Below are 20,326 nucleotides of genomic sequence, written 5' to 3'. Positions count from 1 at the left end.
TTTAAAATTCTGGCAACAAAGCTGCCAGCTTTTTCTGTAAATGTCAAGTTTTTACTGTAAAATGGACAGTCTACTTAAAACAATTGATATAATTAATAATGAAATCCAGATGCATATTCATAGATTATTCACGGTTACAAACGGCCCTCTGATGTGGCCCTCAATGAAAACCAGTTTGACATCCCTGACCTACATTGATCCTTCATGTAAAAAAACCAAAATGTTATCCCTTTTTAGTTAGCAGACATTGGAGTGTTGTTAACAGTTTTAGCAGTAGGGCTTATTCAGGCTGTAGAGCTACATGTATTCAGAACTAGATCACACTCTTGGACCCGAGTACGCAGTCATTATCTGATGTCGCCGGAGAAACCTGTCAGGTGCTGCTGAGTTCAAACAAACTAAAAGGTTTTGCACAACCATTTTATTATCATGAAGCAAAAATATGTTATGACATAACAAAATACAAAACTATTTTTTAAACAGGAACATGAATCAATTAGGTGAGCTTATGTCTGAATATTGTCATTCATCCACATTAGCCATTGAATGGATGTCAACTTGTCTTCGACGTTTTAATTCAAACAGGCTTCATCAGTTTACGCTCACAGAATCGGGATTGAACTAGCTTACAGTTCCCAAGCAAAATCATTCTTTTCGGGGAAAGTTGCTCCTGTCGAGGATAAATACTTGGGATCAAGCGCCCAGACGCCATCCGTCCAATCTAAGTCTGTGAGCATGAACCGATAAAGCCTGCTGGGATCAGAGGCGAAACGTTTTCCAGGACAATCCGAACATTCCAGTTGCCATCAACTCAATGCTCTGAGAGTCAGTGCTTGCCAGGGACGCAAAAAACCAAACACGTTTAGGACTTTAGTACTGATCGTACGTCAATGGCTTTTCTTCAAATGTGCTAACGTGCTAAAAAATCTAAAGTAAAAATCTATGAGTCGTTCACATTGTGGAGTTTTAGCTGACACTCGCCTGAGCGGCACAAACCTGGCTGGGACACGAGGGAATGCTGTACTTGCTCAGGACGGACTTAAACTCCTCCAGCGTGGCATCTGTTCGAACCCCAGTTGGGTCGAAGTGAGTGCGACTCACCCTGAAACCAGCTTCTCTCAGGTACTGGAGGAACTTATTTAACCTGTGGATGAGAAGGCCACCAGAATATCAACATAATATTCACACCCTCGACAAAACAACACTTTAAGTCCATTTAGTAAAATTGTATATCTATATAGATATATATATATCTATATATATATATGGGCTTCACGGTGGAAGAGGGGTTAGTGCGTCTGCCTCACAATACGAAGGTCCTGCAGTCCTGGGTTCAAATCCAGCCTCGGGATCTTTCTGTGTGGAGTTTGCATGTTCTCCCCGTGAATGCGTGGGTTCCCTCCGGGTACTCCGGCTTCCTCCCACCTCCAAAGACATGCACCTGGGGATAGGTTGATTGGCAACACTAAATGGTCCCTAGTGTGTGAATGTTGTCTGTCTATCTGTGTTGGCCCTGCGATGAGGTGGCGACTTGTCCAGGGTGTACCCCGCCTTCCGCCCGATTGTAGCTGAGATAGGCGCTAGCGCCCCCCGCGACCCCGAAAGGGAAGAAGCGGTAGAAAATGGATGGATGGATAACATATATATATATATATATATATATATACACATTTCTTTCGATTTTCCTTCAGGAAAATTAATATATATATATATATATATATATATATATATATATATATATACAGTGTTGTACATTTAAGTGCAGTCAAGAAGGAACATAATATGCATTATGACAGGCTTATATCTGAATAATAAACTACAAAAGCATTTGTTCCAGAACCTATTTTGGAGATTTTTTGAAATTGTCATCAAAATCTGTCCTACCTATGTTACTGACTACCGGATTACGTTACTAGTTGCATTTTTTTTTAATGAAGCAGCACATTTTTTTAGGACACTGGCCCATCTGGTACCTACTTTGTATCTTCACCTTGGCCAGCAGCAGAGTGCAGGAAATTGTTCAAATCCATGCACTCAAGTATTAATAAAATCCATTGGAAAGTTTAGTTCCGATGCCTGTGCTTCACAAATGTATGTCCATGTGCAAATGTGTGTAGGAAGACCAAAATAACTCACTTGGGCATGTTCATGCCACGCATGCTGTGGCGATGGATGCTGTAGTAAAATGGCGGATGTTCCAGGGACGCGTCAGGCTTGAGCTTCTTTACAGCGTTGCTTGACTCCTCGCCCGCTTTCCTCTTTCCTGCAGCCCACAAACAACAGACCGCAATGAAGTGGAAGCTGCGCTAAGCGGTTGGTGGGTCAAACGGTGAAAGCGACTGACCGGACGAGTCAGCAGGACACGCCTCCTCCTCACTCTGCAAGGTCCTAATGATGACGCCACACTCGACTGCCAGGTCACACCCACACAGGTGAATCAGGATGTCAATGGGTGAGAGGATGTTGGTTTTTTTACCCTGGTTGATGAGCGCAGGCGCTCCGTGGATCACTGGCTTCAGGGTGGTGCACTCGGACTCACAAATCAGAGTTTTGACCAGCGTCTGGATGTTGTCCATGTTGTGCTGCGTGGCCGCCAACAGCATCTTCCTCAGGAAGCCCGTGTTGAACAGAGCGCCGGACCTGTACACGAGCACGGGGGTAAGTCACTCTTTGTGATTGTCTGTGATGCAGAGACCTTTGCTTTTCAAGAGGAACAAGCAGTAGACGACAATGCATGTACTCTACTTCCATCTACTGTTACTACACCGCAAAAAGTGAAATCTCAGTAAGATGAAATGTCTCAAATTAGGCTGAGATTTGCTTATTTTCTGTCTGATAAGATCATTCTTCTCACTAAGCAGATTTTATGTTAGAGTGTTTACTTGTGGCCCTGCGATAGGGTGGCGACTTGTCCAGGGTGTACATCGCCTTCCGCCCAATTGCAGCTGAGATAGGCACCAGCACCCCCCGCAACCCCACAAGGGAATAAGCGGTAGGAAATGGATGGATGGATGAATGGTGATCTTTCTGTTTCTAACCGATACTGCCGTATTTTTCGGACTATAAGTCAGTTTTTTTCATAGTTTGGCCGGGGGTGCGACTTATAATCAGGAGCGACTTATGTGTGAAATTATTAACACATTACCGTAAAATATCAAATAATATTATTTATTTCATTCACGTAAGAGACAAGATGTATAAGATTTCATGGGATTTATGGATTAGGAGTGAGGGATAGTTTGGTAAAGGTATAGCATGTTCTATATGTTATAGTTATTTGAATGACTCTTACCATAATATGTTAGGTTAACAAGATCTCAGTTGCTTATTTATGCCTCATATAACCTACACTTATTCAGCCTGTTCTTCACTATTCTTTATTTATTTTAAATTGCCTTTCAAATGTCTATTCTTGCTGTTGGGTTTTATCAAATGAATTTCCACCAAAAATGCAACTTATACTCCAGTGCGACTTATATATGTTTGTTTCCTTCTTTATTATGCATTTTCGGCAGGTGCGACTTATACTCCGAAAAATACGGTACTTGTTATAAGGGTTTTGGTCCTAAATGATGTCAGTAAGATATTACAGCTTGTTGCTAAGATGTGAGGACCTATATTGAGTAGAACATGCTTGAAACTAGAATATCAAGTGTTGCAAAGCTGTGTCATCAACACTCAAAAGTATAAAACTACCTTTTTAAAGTAATCATTTCCTATTTCAAGCATGAAAATAAAAATCATGACTTTGACACAATTGTGTCTCATAATTAAAACAGATGACAGCCAAATGGACTTTGCCGTACTATTTTCAATGAAACAATAGAAAATATGTACCGTATTTTTCGGAGTATTAGTCGCACCTGCTGAAAATGCATAATAAAGAAGGGAAAAAACATATAAGTCGCACTGGAGTATAAGTCGCATTTTTGTATTTGATAAAAGCCAACACCAAGAATAAACATTTGAAAGGCAATTTAAAATAAATAAAGAATAGTGAAGAATAGGCTGAATAAGTGTAGGTTATATGAGGCATAAATAAGCAACTGCTATGTTAACCTAACATATTATGGTAAGAGTCATTCAAATAACTAGAACATATAGAACATGCTATACCTTTACCAAACTATCTCTCACTCCTAATCCATAAATTCCATGAAATCGTATACATCTTGTCTCTTACGTGACTGAGATAAATAATATTATTTGATATTTTATGGTAATGTGTTAATAATTTCACACATAAGTCACTCCTGAGTATAAGTCGCACCCCCGGCCAAACTATGAAAAAAACTGCGACTCATAGTCCGAAAAATACGGTACTCTTATAATAGTAGAGTTGGCACAGTACAGGAAACTGACAGTTAATATTTTAACAATTGACATGTGACATTTCATACAATTTTGAACAGAAATAGTTCATGCACATTCAGATAAATTCTTCAAAATTACAATAAACATTTTTTGGGCCAGGGGCCGGGCTGTATACATGCACACTAATTGAATGACAGAGCACGCACTTGGCGCGATGATGTCATGTTATGGATGGGAAAATGCATTTTGAGACAATATGATTTGCCTGAGCGGCTAGTAAACCCCGAGAGTTGCCTTGTTGCCTTTCCATTAAGAACAATAAAGGAGTTTTTAGTATAAGTTTGCTGGTTTCAAGAGATGTAATGCCGAGCGCATATCATGATGTCAAGATAATCGCACTAGCATTTACTTCATTTAAGAATAGTTTTCAACATATTCACCAAAGAGGTCTATTTTTTTTTCCTATCAAGAAAAGTGCACTTGTTATTAGTGAGAATATACTTATTTTAAAGTATTTTGGGATTCATTGAGGTTAGCTAATTTTAGTTGTTTTGGAAAGTCTTGACGAGCTCGTTCTATTGGCAGATCATTTTGCTTAGTTCAAATAAAATACCCCTCATTTTTGTATTTTTTGTTCTTGTTTTTGACCACCGACTTTTTGCAGTGTACTTCAATGTACTGTTACTACACTGCAAAAACTGAAATCTAAGTAAGATGAAATGTCTCAAATAAGTGTGATATTTGCTTATTTTCTGTCTGATAAGATCATTCTTCTCACTAAGCAGATTTGATGTTAGAGTGTTTGACTTCTTTTAAGTGTTTTGGTCCTTAATGATCTCAGTAAGATATTACAGATTGTTGTTGAGATTTGATGAGCTATATTGAGGTTGAGTTTATTTGAAACATGCAAGCATACAACATGATACATCACAATTTCCAGTTTCTCTTTTCAACGTGTTCGATAAGGAGTAGGAAGAAGCCGAGCTTATTTATTAATCTTACGTCTTTTCTTTTACATAACAGTTGCTCAAACTTTTGTCCACTTCCTTTTCTCAATGTATTCACAATATACTTCATCAGTAATCGCAATAAAAATAAATAAATAATGATTGGTGAAGTAAGTCATATTTCATATGGTGAGATAAGTAAGATTATTTGGAGAATGAAAGAATGGATGGATGAATACATTCAGAATGTTTCTCATGGTTCTTCTTCTTTGTACTTTGTAAACACTAAGTTTGAAGAGTTTCTTGAAGTGGATCATAATAGTGGTAGTAATAATTACCGGGAATCAATACCGGTACTCAGAAAAAATATTATTGGTACTGTTTTGTGTGTTCATGTGGCAATTTTGTTTTTATCTGCTTGTCCAGGGTGTACACCGCCTTCTGCCCGATTGTAGCTGAGATAGGCACCAGCGCCCCCCGCGACCCCAAAAGGGAATAAGCGGTAGAAAATGGATGGATGGATGGATGTGGCAATTTTTTTTTTAATCTGCTTGTCCAGGGTGTACACCGCCTTCCGCCCGATTATAGCTGAGATAGGCACCAGCGCCCCCCGCGACCCCAAAGGGAATAAGCGGTAGGAAATGGATGGATGGATGGGATTTAACAGTGAGCTGATAACTGTGCTTGCTATATCTTGTTTTCTTACACTTCTGAGTCTCATTTGCAAGTACGAGTCTTTGCCATTAAGTTGCGTTTTGTTGAGTCCTACAAAGTCTTTATACTCTAAGAATTGTACTTATTACAAGCTGTTTGATTGTAACGTGCATCTTAGTTGTAGTTTTGACTACCAAATGTGAAGGCGTACAAATCGGCATGTAAAATCGCTAATGCTAATCGATAGCATGTATATGGCACAACCCGCGTAATTTAGCAAAGAGCTTGCGCGTTTTGAAAATTGGGGGCTCAGTTTTGAGCGCTTTTTTTTTATCAGTCGTGCTTGCTTGGTTTGCATGGAAAATTGCAACATTACTTAAAGGCAGTCCGGCTGAGTCCCCCTGTATGCACGCAAAGTGCAATAAATGGTATCAAAAAATGATGGTTCAGTTTCATTTTACGTGAATCTGTACTCGGCAGTATCGATAGAATACGGTCGGTACCTACAAAAGTATTGAATTCCATACGGATCCTTTGGCTTTTTTTGTCTCAATCTTTTTTTTTTACAATAGTGTTGGAATTGGGGGTTAAACCACCAAAAAGATTCCCAGGCGCAGCACCGCTGCTGCTCACTGCTCCCCTCACCTCCCAGGGGGTGATCATGGGGATGGGTCAAATGCAGAGGACAAATTTCACCACACCTAGTGTGTGTGTGACAATCATTGCTATTTTAACTTTAATATTTTACATCGATTCTCATTTTAGTACTTATGGGGTCATATCTGGGACGTACGATACCACATTCTATGACATCTCATGTAAATAATGTCAATAAAGTTGCCTGAATTGTGATATTGCAAACTTCCCTATACTTCTATATACTGTATATCTAATACATCCCGCTGAAGAACAATATTTTCCACTCCTGAAATTAGAGATGTCCGATAATATCGGACTGCCGATATCATCGGCCGATAAATGCTTGAAAATGTAATATCGTAAATTATCGGTATCGGTTTCAAAAAGTAAAATGTATGACTTTTTAAAACGCCGCTGTGTACACGGACTTAGGGAGAAGTACAGAGCGCCAATAAACCTTAAAGGCACTGCCTTTGCGTGCCGGCCCAATCACATATCTACGGCTTTTCACACACACAAGTGAATGCAAGGCATACTTGGTCAACAGCCATACAGGTCACACTGCGGGTGGCCGTATAAACAGCTTTGATGCTGTTACAAATATGTGTGAACCCACACCAAACAAAAATGTCAAACACATTTCGGGAGAACATCCGCACCGTAACACAACAGAACAAATACCCAGAAATCTTTGCAGCACTAACTCTTCCGGGACACCACAATATACATCCCCGGCTACCTCCTACCCCCCAACCCCGCCCACCTCAACCTCCTCATGCTCTCTCAGGGAGAGCATGTCCAAATTCTAAGCTGCTGTTTTGAGGCATTTAAAAAAAAAATGCTGCACTTTGTGACTTCAATAATAAATATGGCAGTGCCATGTTGGCATTTCTTTCCATAACTTGAGTTGATTTATTTAGTAAAACCTTGTTACATTGTTTAATGCATCCAGCGAGGCATCACAGCAAAATTAGGCATAATAATGTGTTCATTCCACCACTCTATATATCGGTATTGGTTGATATCGGAATCGGTAATTAAGAGTTGAACAATATCCAAATATCGGATATGGGCAAAAAAGCCTGAAGGACAACAATGAGTCCGCATTCCCAAGAGTCCCAAACATGCGTTACCAGTCATCCATATTCATTTGAAAGATCAACAGCACCAAGTGACTACAATTCTATGGCTTTACCATAACGGTCCCAGCTGCACGGCCGTCTTTCCAGGCAGGCTTCCATGACACTTGCATGGCAACGTTCCTGAAAGAAACCAACACATTTTCTCTTTCATGCATGAGGAGCAGTCCCATTTCATTTCAACCGTTTGTTCCGAAGGAATCATTCATCTTATAACTAGCATTTTATATGTACTTAAGACACACTCATATCACTAATTTAGAGCGTCATGATTTCTTTAAACCATTGTATTTCCAGGGTGGAAGGATTATGCAGCATAACTTTTTGAATGCTTTTGAATACAAGAATTTGGTGCACAAGTTTGAAGGTACTTTTTTGAATCCACACAGTGTGGAAATCATACACATAGACTCCAATCTGATCATTACCCTAAATTAGAGCTGGGTGATATGGCCTTTTATTAATAACTCAATATTTCTGGGCCATGTCCCGATACACCATACAGTATATATCTGGATATTTTGCCTTAGCCTTGAATCAACACTTGATGCATATAATCACAGCAGTATGATGATTCTATGTGTCTACATTCAAACATTCTTCTTCATACTGTATTAATATTTTTAAGTTTCATGCAGAGAGGGAAATCCCAACTAAGTCAATTGAGCAAAAGTGTATTTATGAAACAGTTATTAAGCAGTGGCACGAACATTCATGTCATTTCTAAACAGAAAGTGCAAGATTGTCAGAGACATTTTAAAACAAGCTATTAGTGCACTTTTGTGCATGATGTCACTAAGATGACATATCAAAACAACACTAAATTAAAGTGCACTTTTTGTACAGAACGCCACTACAATAGTTTAAAACAAATAAAGTGCACTTTTGTGCATGATGTCACCGAGATAACATATCAAAACAACACTAAATTAAAGTGCACTTTTTGTACAGAAGGCCACTACTATAGTTAAAAACAAATAAACTTTTTGTCTTGCCTCTGGTGGAGGCCGTTGCAATTTTCTCTGCTCCCTCCTTCCCTGCTTGCTCTCTGTGTCTTGTCTTTGTCTGAACTTTTCTAAAGCCTCTTTCTTTGCGCTGTCCTCTGATCTAAACATCAAATATGAATTTGACCAGCTGGACTCTCGACGCAATTGACAGTCTTTTGGAGAAGGAAAAGAGGTTTGGAGGGAGCCTGGCTGCCCTGATGGAACCATCGCTGCGGGGTACGTGAGAGACTCCTGGGATAGATGGAGGATTATGTGCCTCTCAGTCCTTTCCATTGAGGACGTGGAAGACATCTACCTATTTGGAGCTGTGATCGCGGGGCACTTGCTGATTGGGCTGGGCATTACTCTGGTGTATCGACAACTTCGGAAGACGATGGCAGCCACTCAAGGGGCCCAACGGCTGTTGGGTCGGGCTGTGGGAACACAGACTGGGGCGATTTCTGAGTTGAATCGCAAAATGGATCTCATCTTGGAAAAGCTTGCGGAGAATGAATAATTAAATTGGAATTGAAGAAATCCAGCATGGACAAACAGCGGAGATAAGTCACTATTTTGTCTTCTGGAAGAAAAACAACTTCTTAATCTATGATTTGACTCCTTCAAATGGCCTTGACACAATCAGGAACAGGCTGTTCTGAAGAAACTCTCCCGAGGACTCCTCAAAGATGGACGCTTTTGACCTTCCTTTTTGTCAACAACACCTGTGGTCGAACTTCGAGATCGGCCTCAATCCATATAATAACATTTCATCATCTCTCCCAAGTTAATTGGGTATATATGCACACACGACCCTCACCCTCGAATCAACACCTTCACCACCGCTTAATTCCTCTGGGGCTGTAGATGGCTGAGCAGCGCTAAATAGCGGCAGCGGTGTCTCCTCAAACCCACCCCTCCCTCTGTTGCAAGTTGGTGTGATATACCTACCATGTTTAATGTGTGCAATGCTATGGACTTTGGACGGGACTCTCGCTACTACATTGGATCCACTTTGGTCTGGATTCTCACGGCTATGTTAGAACCACTATGGATTGGACTTTCACAATATCATGTTGGATCTGCTCGACATCCATTGCTTTCGGTCCCCTGGGGTCGCGGGTTGGGTACCCACATATGGAGTCCTCTCCCAGGTTTTTCATAGTCATCATTGTCGACGTCCCACTGGGGTGAGTTTTTCCTTGCCCTTATGTGGGCTCTACCGAGGATGTCGTTGTAGTCTGTGCAGCCCTTTGAGACACTTGTTATTTAGGGCTATATAAATAAACATTGATTGATTGAACGATATATTCATTTTCTATATCGCACAGAGACAAACCCGGGATATATCCAGAATATCGTTATATTGCCCAGACCTACCCTAAATCTTTGTAAGTTAAATGATGCAGACAAGTTTGATACTATGTACCTTCCAATATGCTTCTGCCTTGTAGACTTTGTATGTGTTAGTAATATGGAACTATAATTATTTGATACTTACTTGCTTATATTGACAAATGTGCTGTTTTAGACTGCAATATTGTTCAATTAAGGAAGCCTGCTCTGGAAAGAGGTTCCGCAGTTGAAACTCTCAAATCTACAAATCAACTTCTGATTTATCAGTCAATTATAAGTTTTTATTATTTTTTGAGCAATGAGCGCTTTAATGTAAAAAACTGCCTACATGGAAACTTTGTGTTATTAGTGTACCGTAATATTGTAACCTTTTCTCATTGCATTACACCTGTTTGCTCTTTTAGTCCACTTTTCAATGTATTTTTTGTAATATTTTAAAATGTGCCACGGGCCTTAAAAATATTAGATGCAGGCTGCAAATTGCCCATGAGCCGCACTTTGTATGTATATACCTATTTTGTCATGTCAATGACTAAATGAAAATAATAAGAGCAGAGTGGAAAAGCATTATTACTAGTTTTTAAGGTGAACTACAATTCAGCAAAAGTGGAAATTCCTATGTTGAATCGGCTTTGTGAACTGACCGTCCACCAGGTTGCCTTGTTTGAGGAAGATTCGTTCCTCACACCACTGACAGTGGACTAGTTTCTTCAGCTTCTTTGCCGACTCATCAGCTTGCGTGGGACCTCGGAGGACTCGAACCACCACCAAGACGAAATGCTCCAGTGCCACCGCCAGCAGCACATCGATGCCTTTGTTACAGCGGGCAGCTGCTCTGCAGGGTAAAACCGCACGGCAAGAAATCAAGATGACGTTTTTGCGTCAACGACGTCCCTCATCTTACCGAGCCACTGTGGCGAGAACGATGCGTGCAGCCAGCTCTTTGAAGTACTCCGTGCGCACGATGTGAGTACTGTAGTGTCGGAGGGTGACATTGGGCGACTTAGCGTACAGCGACCCGGTGTCGGTGGACGTCACCGAGACGATGCCCATGTTTCGGACATTTCTGAAAGCAGCGTCCAAGTAATTGACGGCAGTGCCGAAGGGATCCAAGTGACTGAAAGAATACAAACAATGTATTATTTATTAAGAAACACAACTCGTGAAGCATTTGTGCACTTCTTTACTAGCCGAATCACGATTTTATTCACCCACATTCTATATCGATTTCTATTTTCCAAAAATCGATAAAAAAAATTGTTTTGATGTATTTTTTTTATAAGAATCTGTTAACAACTAAAGGCCATCGCCTAAACTAAAGTATTAAATTTTTTTTTTTTTTAAAGTTGTTTGTGTTTTGTTTTATCCAGCTTCTCAGGCAAATCATATAGTTGATGTCGATGCTCATATCGGCTGTACACATTTACTTTACAAAAGACAAGTGTAGGATACTTCTCTTGTTGCCTTATTTGTGTTTGACTTTATTAAATGTATTTATATTATCATTTGGTGCTAAACTAAAGTTTTAACAAGCTGCTAAGCTTCGTACTGCCTCTGCCTCTGTCAGTAGGTCTCTGCAGCAGCCAGCATTGTCCCACCCACACAAGCATCTGATTGGTTACACGCAGAGCGGTAACAGCCAATCAGTAGTTGGCTGTTAGCGCTTCCCAAATGCTGTAATAAATGAAGCATGATGATTTGAGCATATGTCAGCATGTGGCCCTACTTTTAACCCTTTATTTCAAACGCTTATTTACAGTAAGTCAATAATTTAACTTAGTCGTTATTTTGTCTTAGTAAGTCAATATTTACAAAGTCAAAATAATTGCATACTTAGTATCTCAGGCAACTAGGACTGTTTTGTTTTTACTTTAGGGAAAAAAATCCCTTGCGTTCGCGACGCCTCCCCTTCCCCCTGGAGAGACACCACCTTAACTAACAAATATTCTGGGGGAGACTAACTCAAATTATTATGCTGACCACTGAAATGCGTCCATGCATCGCACATTTACGTCCTTTCTTCCTTGTTTACTGCGGGTCACTCACGTGCACGCTCAGCAGTTTTCTGCGTGTAACCGCGGGCAAACCATATGCGGTCCACAATTGACAATCCATCAATCACGGAGGATCTTTCAAACAGCTGACGACTTACATGTAGTCAAAGGCCCGCAAGTGCATCATGACATTGGCGTCCATCTTGACCACTTCCACCGCCGTGACGCCTTCTCCTTCAACTTCACCCGGAGCCTCCTCACAACAATCTGGTCCTTCCGAACTTCTGTCCACCTGGATTTGATTGAGTTGGCAGTTTTCTTTGATCATTTTCACACAGGTCTCACTGATATCCGTAATGGTCACTTTCACTGCGTTGTGAAGATGCTTGGCCCACTGCAAGCCTGCGATACCTGACACACACGCACAAACACACAAAAAGGCTGTATGTTAGTATTTAGTGCTGACAAACAATTGTAATGACCTGAGACCCTGATGACAACAATGTAAATATAATTAGTAACAATAAGCATGTTAACCCTTTACAAAGATATAAACAAGAAAGCATTTTTTACAGCGGACTAATTCAAACAAAGAAACAGAATGTAGACAAAGTATGTAAATAAAGTATACATTTGTTTTAGATTGTAGTACAAGCGGTAGTATACTTGTAGTTTCAATACATGTGGAAGACAGTGTACTTGTAGTACTTGCGGTAGTATACTTGTAGTTTCAATACATGTGGTAGACAATGTACTTGAAGTACTTGCAGTAGTGTACTTGTAGTTTCATACATGTGGAAGACAGTGTACTTGTAGTACTTGCGGTAGTGTACTTGTAGTTTCAATACATGTGGAAGACAGTGTATTTGTAGTACTTGCGGTAGTGTACTTGTAGTTTCAATACATGTGGAAGACAGTGTACTTGTAGTACTTGCGGTAGTGTACTTGTAGTTTCAATACATGTGGAAGACATTGTACTTGTAGTACTTGCAGTAGTGTACTTGTAGTTTCAATACATGTGGAAGACAGTGTACTTGTAGTACTTGCAGTAGTGTACTTGTAGTTTCAATACATGTGGAAGACAGTGTACTTGTAGTACTTGCGGTAGTGTACTTGTAGTTTCAATACATGTGGAAGACAGTGTACTTGTAGTACTTGCGGTAGTGTACTTGTAGTTTCAATACATGTGGAAGACAGTGTATTTGTAGTACTTGCGGTAGTGTACTTGTAGTTTCAATACATGTGGAAGACAGTGTACTTGTAGTACTTGCGGCAGTGTACTTGTAGTTTCAATACATGTGGAAGACATTGTACTTGTAGTACTTGCGGTAGTGTACTTGTAGTTTCAATACATGTGGAAGACAGTGTACTTGTGGTAATGTACTTGTAGTTTCAATACATGCGGAAGACATTGTACTTGTAGTACTTGCGGTAGTGTACTTGTAGTTTCAATACATGTGGAAGACATTGTACTTGTAGTACTTGCGGCAGTGTACTTGTAGTTTCAATACATGTGGAAGACAGTGTACTTGTAGTACTTGCAGTAGTGCACTTATAGTTTCAATACATGTGGAAGACAGTGTACTTGTAGTACTTGCAGTAGTGCACTTATAGTTTCAATACATGCGGAAGACATTGTACTTGTAGTACTTGCGGTAGTGTACTTGTAGTTTCAATACATGTGGAAGACAGTGTACTTGTAGTACTTGCGGTAGTGTACTTGTAGTTTCAATACATGTGGAAGACAGTGTACTTGTAGTACTTGCGGTAGTGTACTTGTAGTTTCAATACATGTGGAAGACAGTGTACTTGTAGTACTTGCTGTAGTGTACTTGTAGTTTCAATACATGTGGAAGACAGTGTACTTGTAGTACTTGCGGTAGTGTATTTGTAGTTTCAATACATGTGGAAGACAGTGTACTTGTAGTACTTGCGGTAGTGTACTTGTAGTTTCAATACATGTGGAAGACAGTGTACTTGTAGTACTTGCGGTAGTGTACTTGTAGTTTCAATACATGTGGAAGACAGTGTACTTGTAGTACTTGCGGTAGTATACTTGTAGTTTCAATACATGTGGTAGACAATGTACTTGAAGTACTTGCAGTAGTGTACTTGTAGTTTCATACATGTGGAAGACAGTGTACTTGTAGTACTTGCGGTAGTGTACTTGTAGTTTCAATACATGTGGAAGACAGTGTACTTGTAGTACTTGCAGTAGTGTACTTGTAGTTTCAATACATGTGGAAGACAGTGTACTTGTAGTACTTGCGGTAGTGCACTTGTAGTTTCAATACATGTGGAAGACAGTGTACTTGTAGTACTTGCGGTAGTGTACTTGTAGTTTCAATACATGTGGAAGACAGTGTATTTGTAGTACTTGCGGTAGTGTACTTGTAGTTTCAATACATGTGGAAGACAGTGTACTTGTAGTACTTGCGGCAGTGTACTTGTAGTTTCAATACATGTGGAAGACATTGTACTTGTAGTACTTGCGGTAGTGTACTTGTAGTTTCAATACATGTGGAAGACAGTGTACTTGTGGTAATGTACTTGTAGTTTCAATACATGCGGAAGACATTGTACTTGTAGTACTTGCGGTAGTGTACTTGTAGTTTCAATACATGTGGAAGACATTGTACTTGTAGTACTTGCGGCAGTGTACTTGTAGTTTCAATACATGTGGAAGACAGTGTACTTGTAGTACTTGCAGTAGTGCACTTATAGTTTCAATACATGTGGAAGACAGTGTACTTGTAGTACTTGCAGTAGTGCACTTATAGTTTCAATACATGCGGAAGACATTGTACTTGTAGTACTTGCGGTAGTGTACTTGTAGTTTCAATACATGTGGAAGACAGTGTACTTGTAGTACTTGCGGTAGTGTACTTGTAGTTTCAATACATGTGGAAGACAGTGTACTTGTAGTACTTGCGGTAGTGTACTTGTAGTTTCAATACATGTGGAAGACAGTGTACTTGTAGTACTTGCTGTAGTGTACTTGTAGTTTCAATACATGTGGAAGACAGTGTACTTGTAGTACTTGCGGTAGTGTATTTGTAGTTTCAATACATGTGGAAGACAGTGTACTTGTAGTACTTGCGGTAGTGTACTTGTAGTTTCAATACATGTGGAAGACAGTGTACTTGTAGTACTTGCGGTAGTATACTTGTAGTTTCAATACATGTGGTAGACAATGTACTTGAAGTACTTGCAGTAGTGTACTTGTAGTTTCATACATGTGGAAGACAGTGTACTTGTAGTACTTGCGGTAGTGTACTTGTAGTTTCAATACATGTGGAAGACAGTGTATTTGTAGTACTTGCGGTAGTGTACTTGTAGTTTCAATACATGTGGAAGACAGTGTACTTGTAGTACTTGCGGTAGTGTACTTGTAGTTTCAATACATGTGGAAGACAGTGTACTTGTAGTACTTGCAGTAGTGTACTTGTAGTTTCAATACATGTGGAAGACAGTGTACTTGTAGTACTTGCGGTAGTGTACTTGTAGTTTCAATACATGTGGAAGACAGTGTATTTGTAGTACTTGCGGTAGTGTACTTGTAGTTTCAATACATGTGGAAGACAGTGTACTTGTAGTACTTGCGGCAGTGTACTTGTAGTTTCAATACATGTGGAAGACATTGTACTTGTAGTACTTGCGGTAGTGTACTTGTAGTTTCAATACATGTGGAAGACAGTGTACTTGTGGTAATGTACTTGTAGTTTCAATACATGCGGAAGACATTGTACTTGTAGTACTTGCGGTAGTGTACTTGTAGTTTCAATACATGTGGAAGACATTGTACTTGTAGTACTTGCGGCAGTGTACTTGTAGTTTCAATACATGTGGAAGACAGTGTACTTGTAGTACTTGCAGTAGTGCACTTATAGTTTCAATACATGTGGAAGACAGTGTACTTGTAGTACTTGCAGTAGTGCACTTAGTTTCAATACATGCGGAAGACATTGTACTTGTAGTACTTGCGGTAGTGTACTTGTAGTTTCAATACATGTGGAAGACAGTGTACTTGTAGTACTTGCGGTAGTGTACTTGTAGTTTCAATACATGTGGAAGACAGTGTACTTGTAGTACTTGCGGTAGTGTACTTGTAGTTTCAATACATGTGGAAGACAGTGTACTTGTAGTACTTGCTGTAGTGTACTTGTAGTTTCAATACATGTGGAAGACAGTGTACTTGTAGTACTTGCGGTAGTGTATTTGTAGTTTCAATACATGTGGAAGACAGTGTACTTGTAGTACTTGCGGTAGTGTACTTGTAGTTTCAATACATGTGGAAGACAGTGTACTTGTAGTACTTGCGGTAGTGTACTTGTAGTTTCAATACATGTGGAAGACATTGTAGTTACATGGCAGTTCCCTGTACTTGTAGTCGTTTATTGTCGTTCATCATAGTTGCTCAGCAGGTAACAAACATGTCAGTGTGTATTTTAGTGAGCGAAATTCTCAAAATGAGAAAGTTTGCGCATCCATGTTTGACAGCAGAGATGTTGTGGTTGATTCATATTTAATATTTCTCCACAAACAAACATGTTCAGTCCACTTGATGACAAACATCTGTTTTACTGTCATGTGACCACATCACTCACATTCTGTGAATTACTGTAATAAATCGATCATAATGAAGACCCTAAAACCCTAAAATGTACAATTGTGTGAAAAAGATTGCAAATGTAATACAAAGATATTGAAGGTCTCACCTGTGGCTCCGAAAGCGTCTAAACACTCCAGATGGTTCCTCTCTTTAGCCAGAGCTGCCAGCGAGCAGAACACCAGCTGTCTACAGAACATGCATATAACATGAAGAAAGCTGTTTGGTACACGTGAGGAACGTCATAAATGTTTCCAACACACCTGTTGCTCTTCATCTTGCGGTTGAAGTACGTGTCACTTTTCTGAGGAGTGTTGTACATTGGAAGCAGCTGCACATTTGTGTCCAGTTCTTTCATGATTTCATACACCTGACCAGATGATGCTGTCAATAAAATCACACAATGTACTATTCATTCATAGATTTACTGAATACCTTATGTTTATATTATGATGTACAGTCAACTATTTACATGTATTATTTGCACTGAGAAACTGATTTTTTTCTGTCTTGGGTATGAAAATATGTTTTGTCCATAGGCCTGGAAGTCGCAACATCAACATCCCAGGTGTCTTAGATGAAGGGGGGAGGGATTTCAAAACCTCTTTTGCTGTAATGGTCTCACTGGGGTGTTTACTGAGAGGCGTAGCCAAAGCCAAGGCGGAGGGAGGCGAATTATAGATAAGGATTGTTTTGGTTAAGACAAATTCCAATGATTTGTGTGCTGTAGTTGTCCATTTTGACTCTCAAATTGATCATAATTTCGCCTTGCAGAGCGGAAATCTTCTCCGATGTTATACAATCTGCGATTCAATGCATAAATTGCCAAAGTAGCAGCTTCTGTGGTCCTTAAACGCCCGCCGGTCATCTTCTGAACTATCAATGCAATCAGCAGATGACCTGTTATCATAGTTCCAAATAGACATCTGCCATGTCTATTCAACAGACGTTAAACGGAGAGTATAAAACAGATTATTCCAGGTCATTTTTGACTCCCGCCACACCTGTAACATTATTTTCCTTCTACTCATTGGTGAGCTTTTGACGTGAACAACGGGAGGACCAACGTGTACAGGACTCGATGTGACACTTCCTGCTAACGACACTGTTAATGTCGGTGGCTCTCTTCGCTGCGATTTTCAAGTTGTACCAGCTTTTAGCGGTAAACCCACACCCGGTTTCGGCACAATGAAGCCCAGTTTTAACAGAGAGGAATTACCAAGGACATAAAGTATGTCCACGTAGTAACCGTGCTAAAATAACATTTGCGATGACCATTTGCTTGTTAGGAACTCTAGGTTACTTTATTGGGTGAAACTAGTTTAAAAAGTGAGTATATGGGCTGTAGGGGTGCTCTAATAATGTTAAAAACTTATTTAGAAGGTTGTAAACTATGAAAATGTTTGAAATACTAATAGTACCCAAAATTCCAGACTATAAGCTGCCACTTTTTTCCTACACTCTGAACCCTGCGGCTTCTTCGCTGACGACCATAATACAAATAATTAAAAAAAACAAGCAAATACACTAAAAGGGTGGTTTTTTTTGTTTGTTCTATGCGGCCAACTTGTGGACGAATTTGCCCACAGCAGGTGCTGCGGCGTCCTTCCATTTCATGCTTTCAACCGGAAGTAGAAGTGTCGTTCAGTTTTCTAGCCATCCATAGCGTTTTTACTCTCATGGATTCTTCATCTATCACTTCAAGCAATGTTTGTAAGTTTTATAATATAATTAAAACTGTTTATACCTACTACATCCTCCCAAGTGTGATGTATGTAGGAGTGTTTTCATGCATATTTGTATGTGCTATCGGAATGTAATTAGCTAGCATCGTTAGCTTTAGCTGATATGTCGAGTGTCTGTGTTAGTATTGTTAACATACCATAATATTATTTTTGTATTGTTTCAGTTTCACAAATTCTTCAGTAAATCCGCCAAAACGTCACTGTGGCGTCTCATCGTGTCTGTTTAGCTGATTGGAAAGCTAGCTTCCGCAGCTCGTGGGTCCATGACCATGACTTCTGTTTTGTTTCATCAGCCTAACGGTGTTAGGGACGCTGTTTTGAAACAATTAAGGTATGTATATAGGTATGTATATAAACATTTACAAAATATTTTTGTGTAAATTATAAATTTTTTCAACGTATATATTTGCGGCTTAAAGATAATATAAATAATGTATTTATTTTTTCCCTAAAATGTAGTGGGTACGGTTTATATACCGGTGCGCGCTATAGTCCGGACAATACGGTAATCCTACTTTCCAAACATAAATTGACCACAGTCAGGCCTGGAAACATTCATCCATCCATCTTCTTTGAGCTCCTCCCGGATGGCAGAGCTTCTCACCCCATCTCTAAGGGAGAGACCCGCCACCCGGCGGAGGAAACTCATTTGGGCCGCTTGTTCCCGTGATCTTGTCCTTTCAGTCATAACCCAAAGCTCATGACCATAGGTGAGGATGGGAACGTAGATCGACCGGTAAATTGAGAGTATCATGTTGGACCCGCTCGACATCCATTGCTTTCGGTCCCCTAGAGGGGGGGGGTTGCCCACATCTGAGGTCCTCTCCAAGGTTTCTCATAGTCAGCATTGTCACTTGCGTCCCACTGGATGTGAATTCTCTCTGCCCACTGGGTGTGAGTTTTCCTTGCCCTTTTGTGGGTTCTTCTGAGGATGTTGTAGTCGTAATGATTTGTGCAGTCCTTTGAGACATTTGTGATTTGGGGCTATATAAATAAACATTGATTGATTGATTGAGCTTTGCCTTCCGGCTCAGCTCCTTCTTCACCACAATGGATCGATTCGATACAGCGTCTGCATTACTGGAGACGCCGCACCGATCCGCCTGTCGATCTCTCCATCCACTCTTCCCTCACATGTGAACAAGACTCCTAGGTACTTAAAATCCTCCACTCCTCCCCAACCTGGAGATGGCACTCCACCCTTTTCCGGGAGAGAACAATGGACTCGATTAGACCCAATAAAAGGGATTCTCATACATTTCCTGTCACGCCCTCCCTAGGGGGAAATAATATTTTTCACACCCCACCTGATGTTAATGTTTATTTCTTTATTAGTACATGTCAAGATAATTCTTTACTAACACTAAAGAGGCTAATAGGTTATTGCCTCTCAGGCTCCCCTTCCCCTGACTCCTTAAGCAATGCATTAAAGGGGCTGTTTGGAACTTGCTCACAGTACCATTTTTCTAGGGCACAGAACTTGTGGATGTTAATTTATTTATCTATAAGTGTGAAGATATACATGATTACGCTGATAGCCTCTCACGCCCCCCATACATACTACAGCGCCCTCCCAGGCATATCACGCGCTGCCCCCCCTAATTGGGGGCCCGGACCACTATTTGAGAAGCACATCTATAGCCGCAGCAAACAGACTCATTGTTAAGTTGACGTTAATACTCTCAATAAAAATGATTACCGGGCTCTTCCAGCAGAACATCCAAACTGCCCGGGTAGCTGGACTTTGTCTCTCCCTTGTTGATGTGGCGTTTCAAATGGCTGACCATGTCCGTCTTGCGTGCGATGGTGACCGAACACACGACACAGTGGTAGTGGGCCACGTGTCTCCCCGACACCTGCGAGGATTCCTACACATTATTATTAAATACGAACAAAACAAGTCAACCCGTTTTCATTTTTTATTCAAAGAAAAATTATACAATTAA

At 40.2% G+C, this 20,326-nt stretch overlaps 1 protein-coding gene across 7 annotated transcripts in view; it reads right to left on the bottom strand.

Moving 5' to 3' along the window:
• Positions 1 to 20,326, bottom strand: part of LOC133546562 (TRMT1-like protein) — a 34,987-nt gene continuing 14,661 nt past the window's right edge. For 3 of the 7 annotated variants that reach the window (XM_061892325.1, XM_061892327.1, XM_061892326.1), the window contains exons 6-15: positions 20,080 to 20,236; positions 16,899 to 17,019; positions 16,745 to 16,824; positions 12,185 to 12,437; positions 10,937 to 11,149; positions 10,677 to 10,867; positions 7,750 to 7,816; positions 2,345 to 2,640; positions 2,137 to 2,263; positions 1 to 1,144 (exon numbers count right to left, since the gene is read on the bottom strand). In XM_061892325.1, the coding sequence (XP_061748309.1) occupies positions 967 to 1,144; positions 2,137 to 2,263; positions 2,345 to 2,640; positions 7,750 to 7,816; positions 10,677 to 10,867; positions 10,937 to 11,149; positions 12,185 to 12,437; positions 16,745 to 16,824; positions 16,899 to 17,019; positions 20,080 to 20,236 (1,683 nt within the window). In that variant the 3' untranslated portion in view covers positions 1 to 966. The other 4 variants (XM_061892329.1, XM_061892328.1, XM_061892332.1 and 1 more) reach the window with 3 other exon arrangements.

The sequence above is a fragment of the Nerophis ophidion genome, unplaced genomic scaffold (assembly GCF_033978795.1).
Source record: "Nerophis ophidion isolate RoL-2023_Sa unplaced genomic scaffold, RoL_Noph_v1.0 HiC_scaffold_32, whole genome shotgun sequence".
Lineage (NCBI taxonomy): Eukaryota > Metazoa > Chordata > Actinopteri > Syngnathiformes > Syngnathidae > Nerophis > Nerophis ophidion.
Note: the sequence above shows the minus strand (reverse complement) of the source record. Positions and strands in the feature narration are given on the sequence as shown.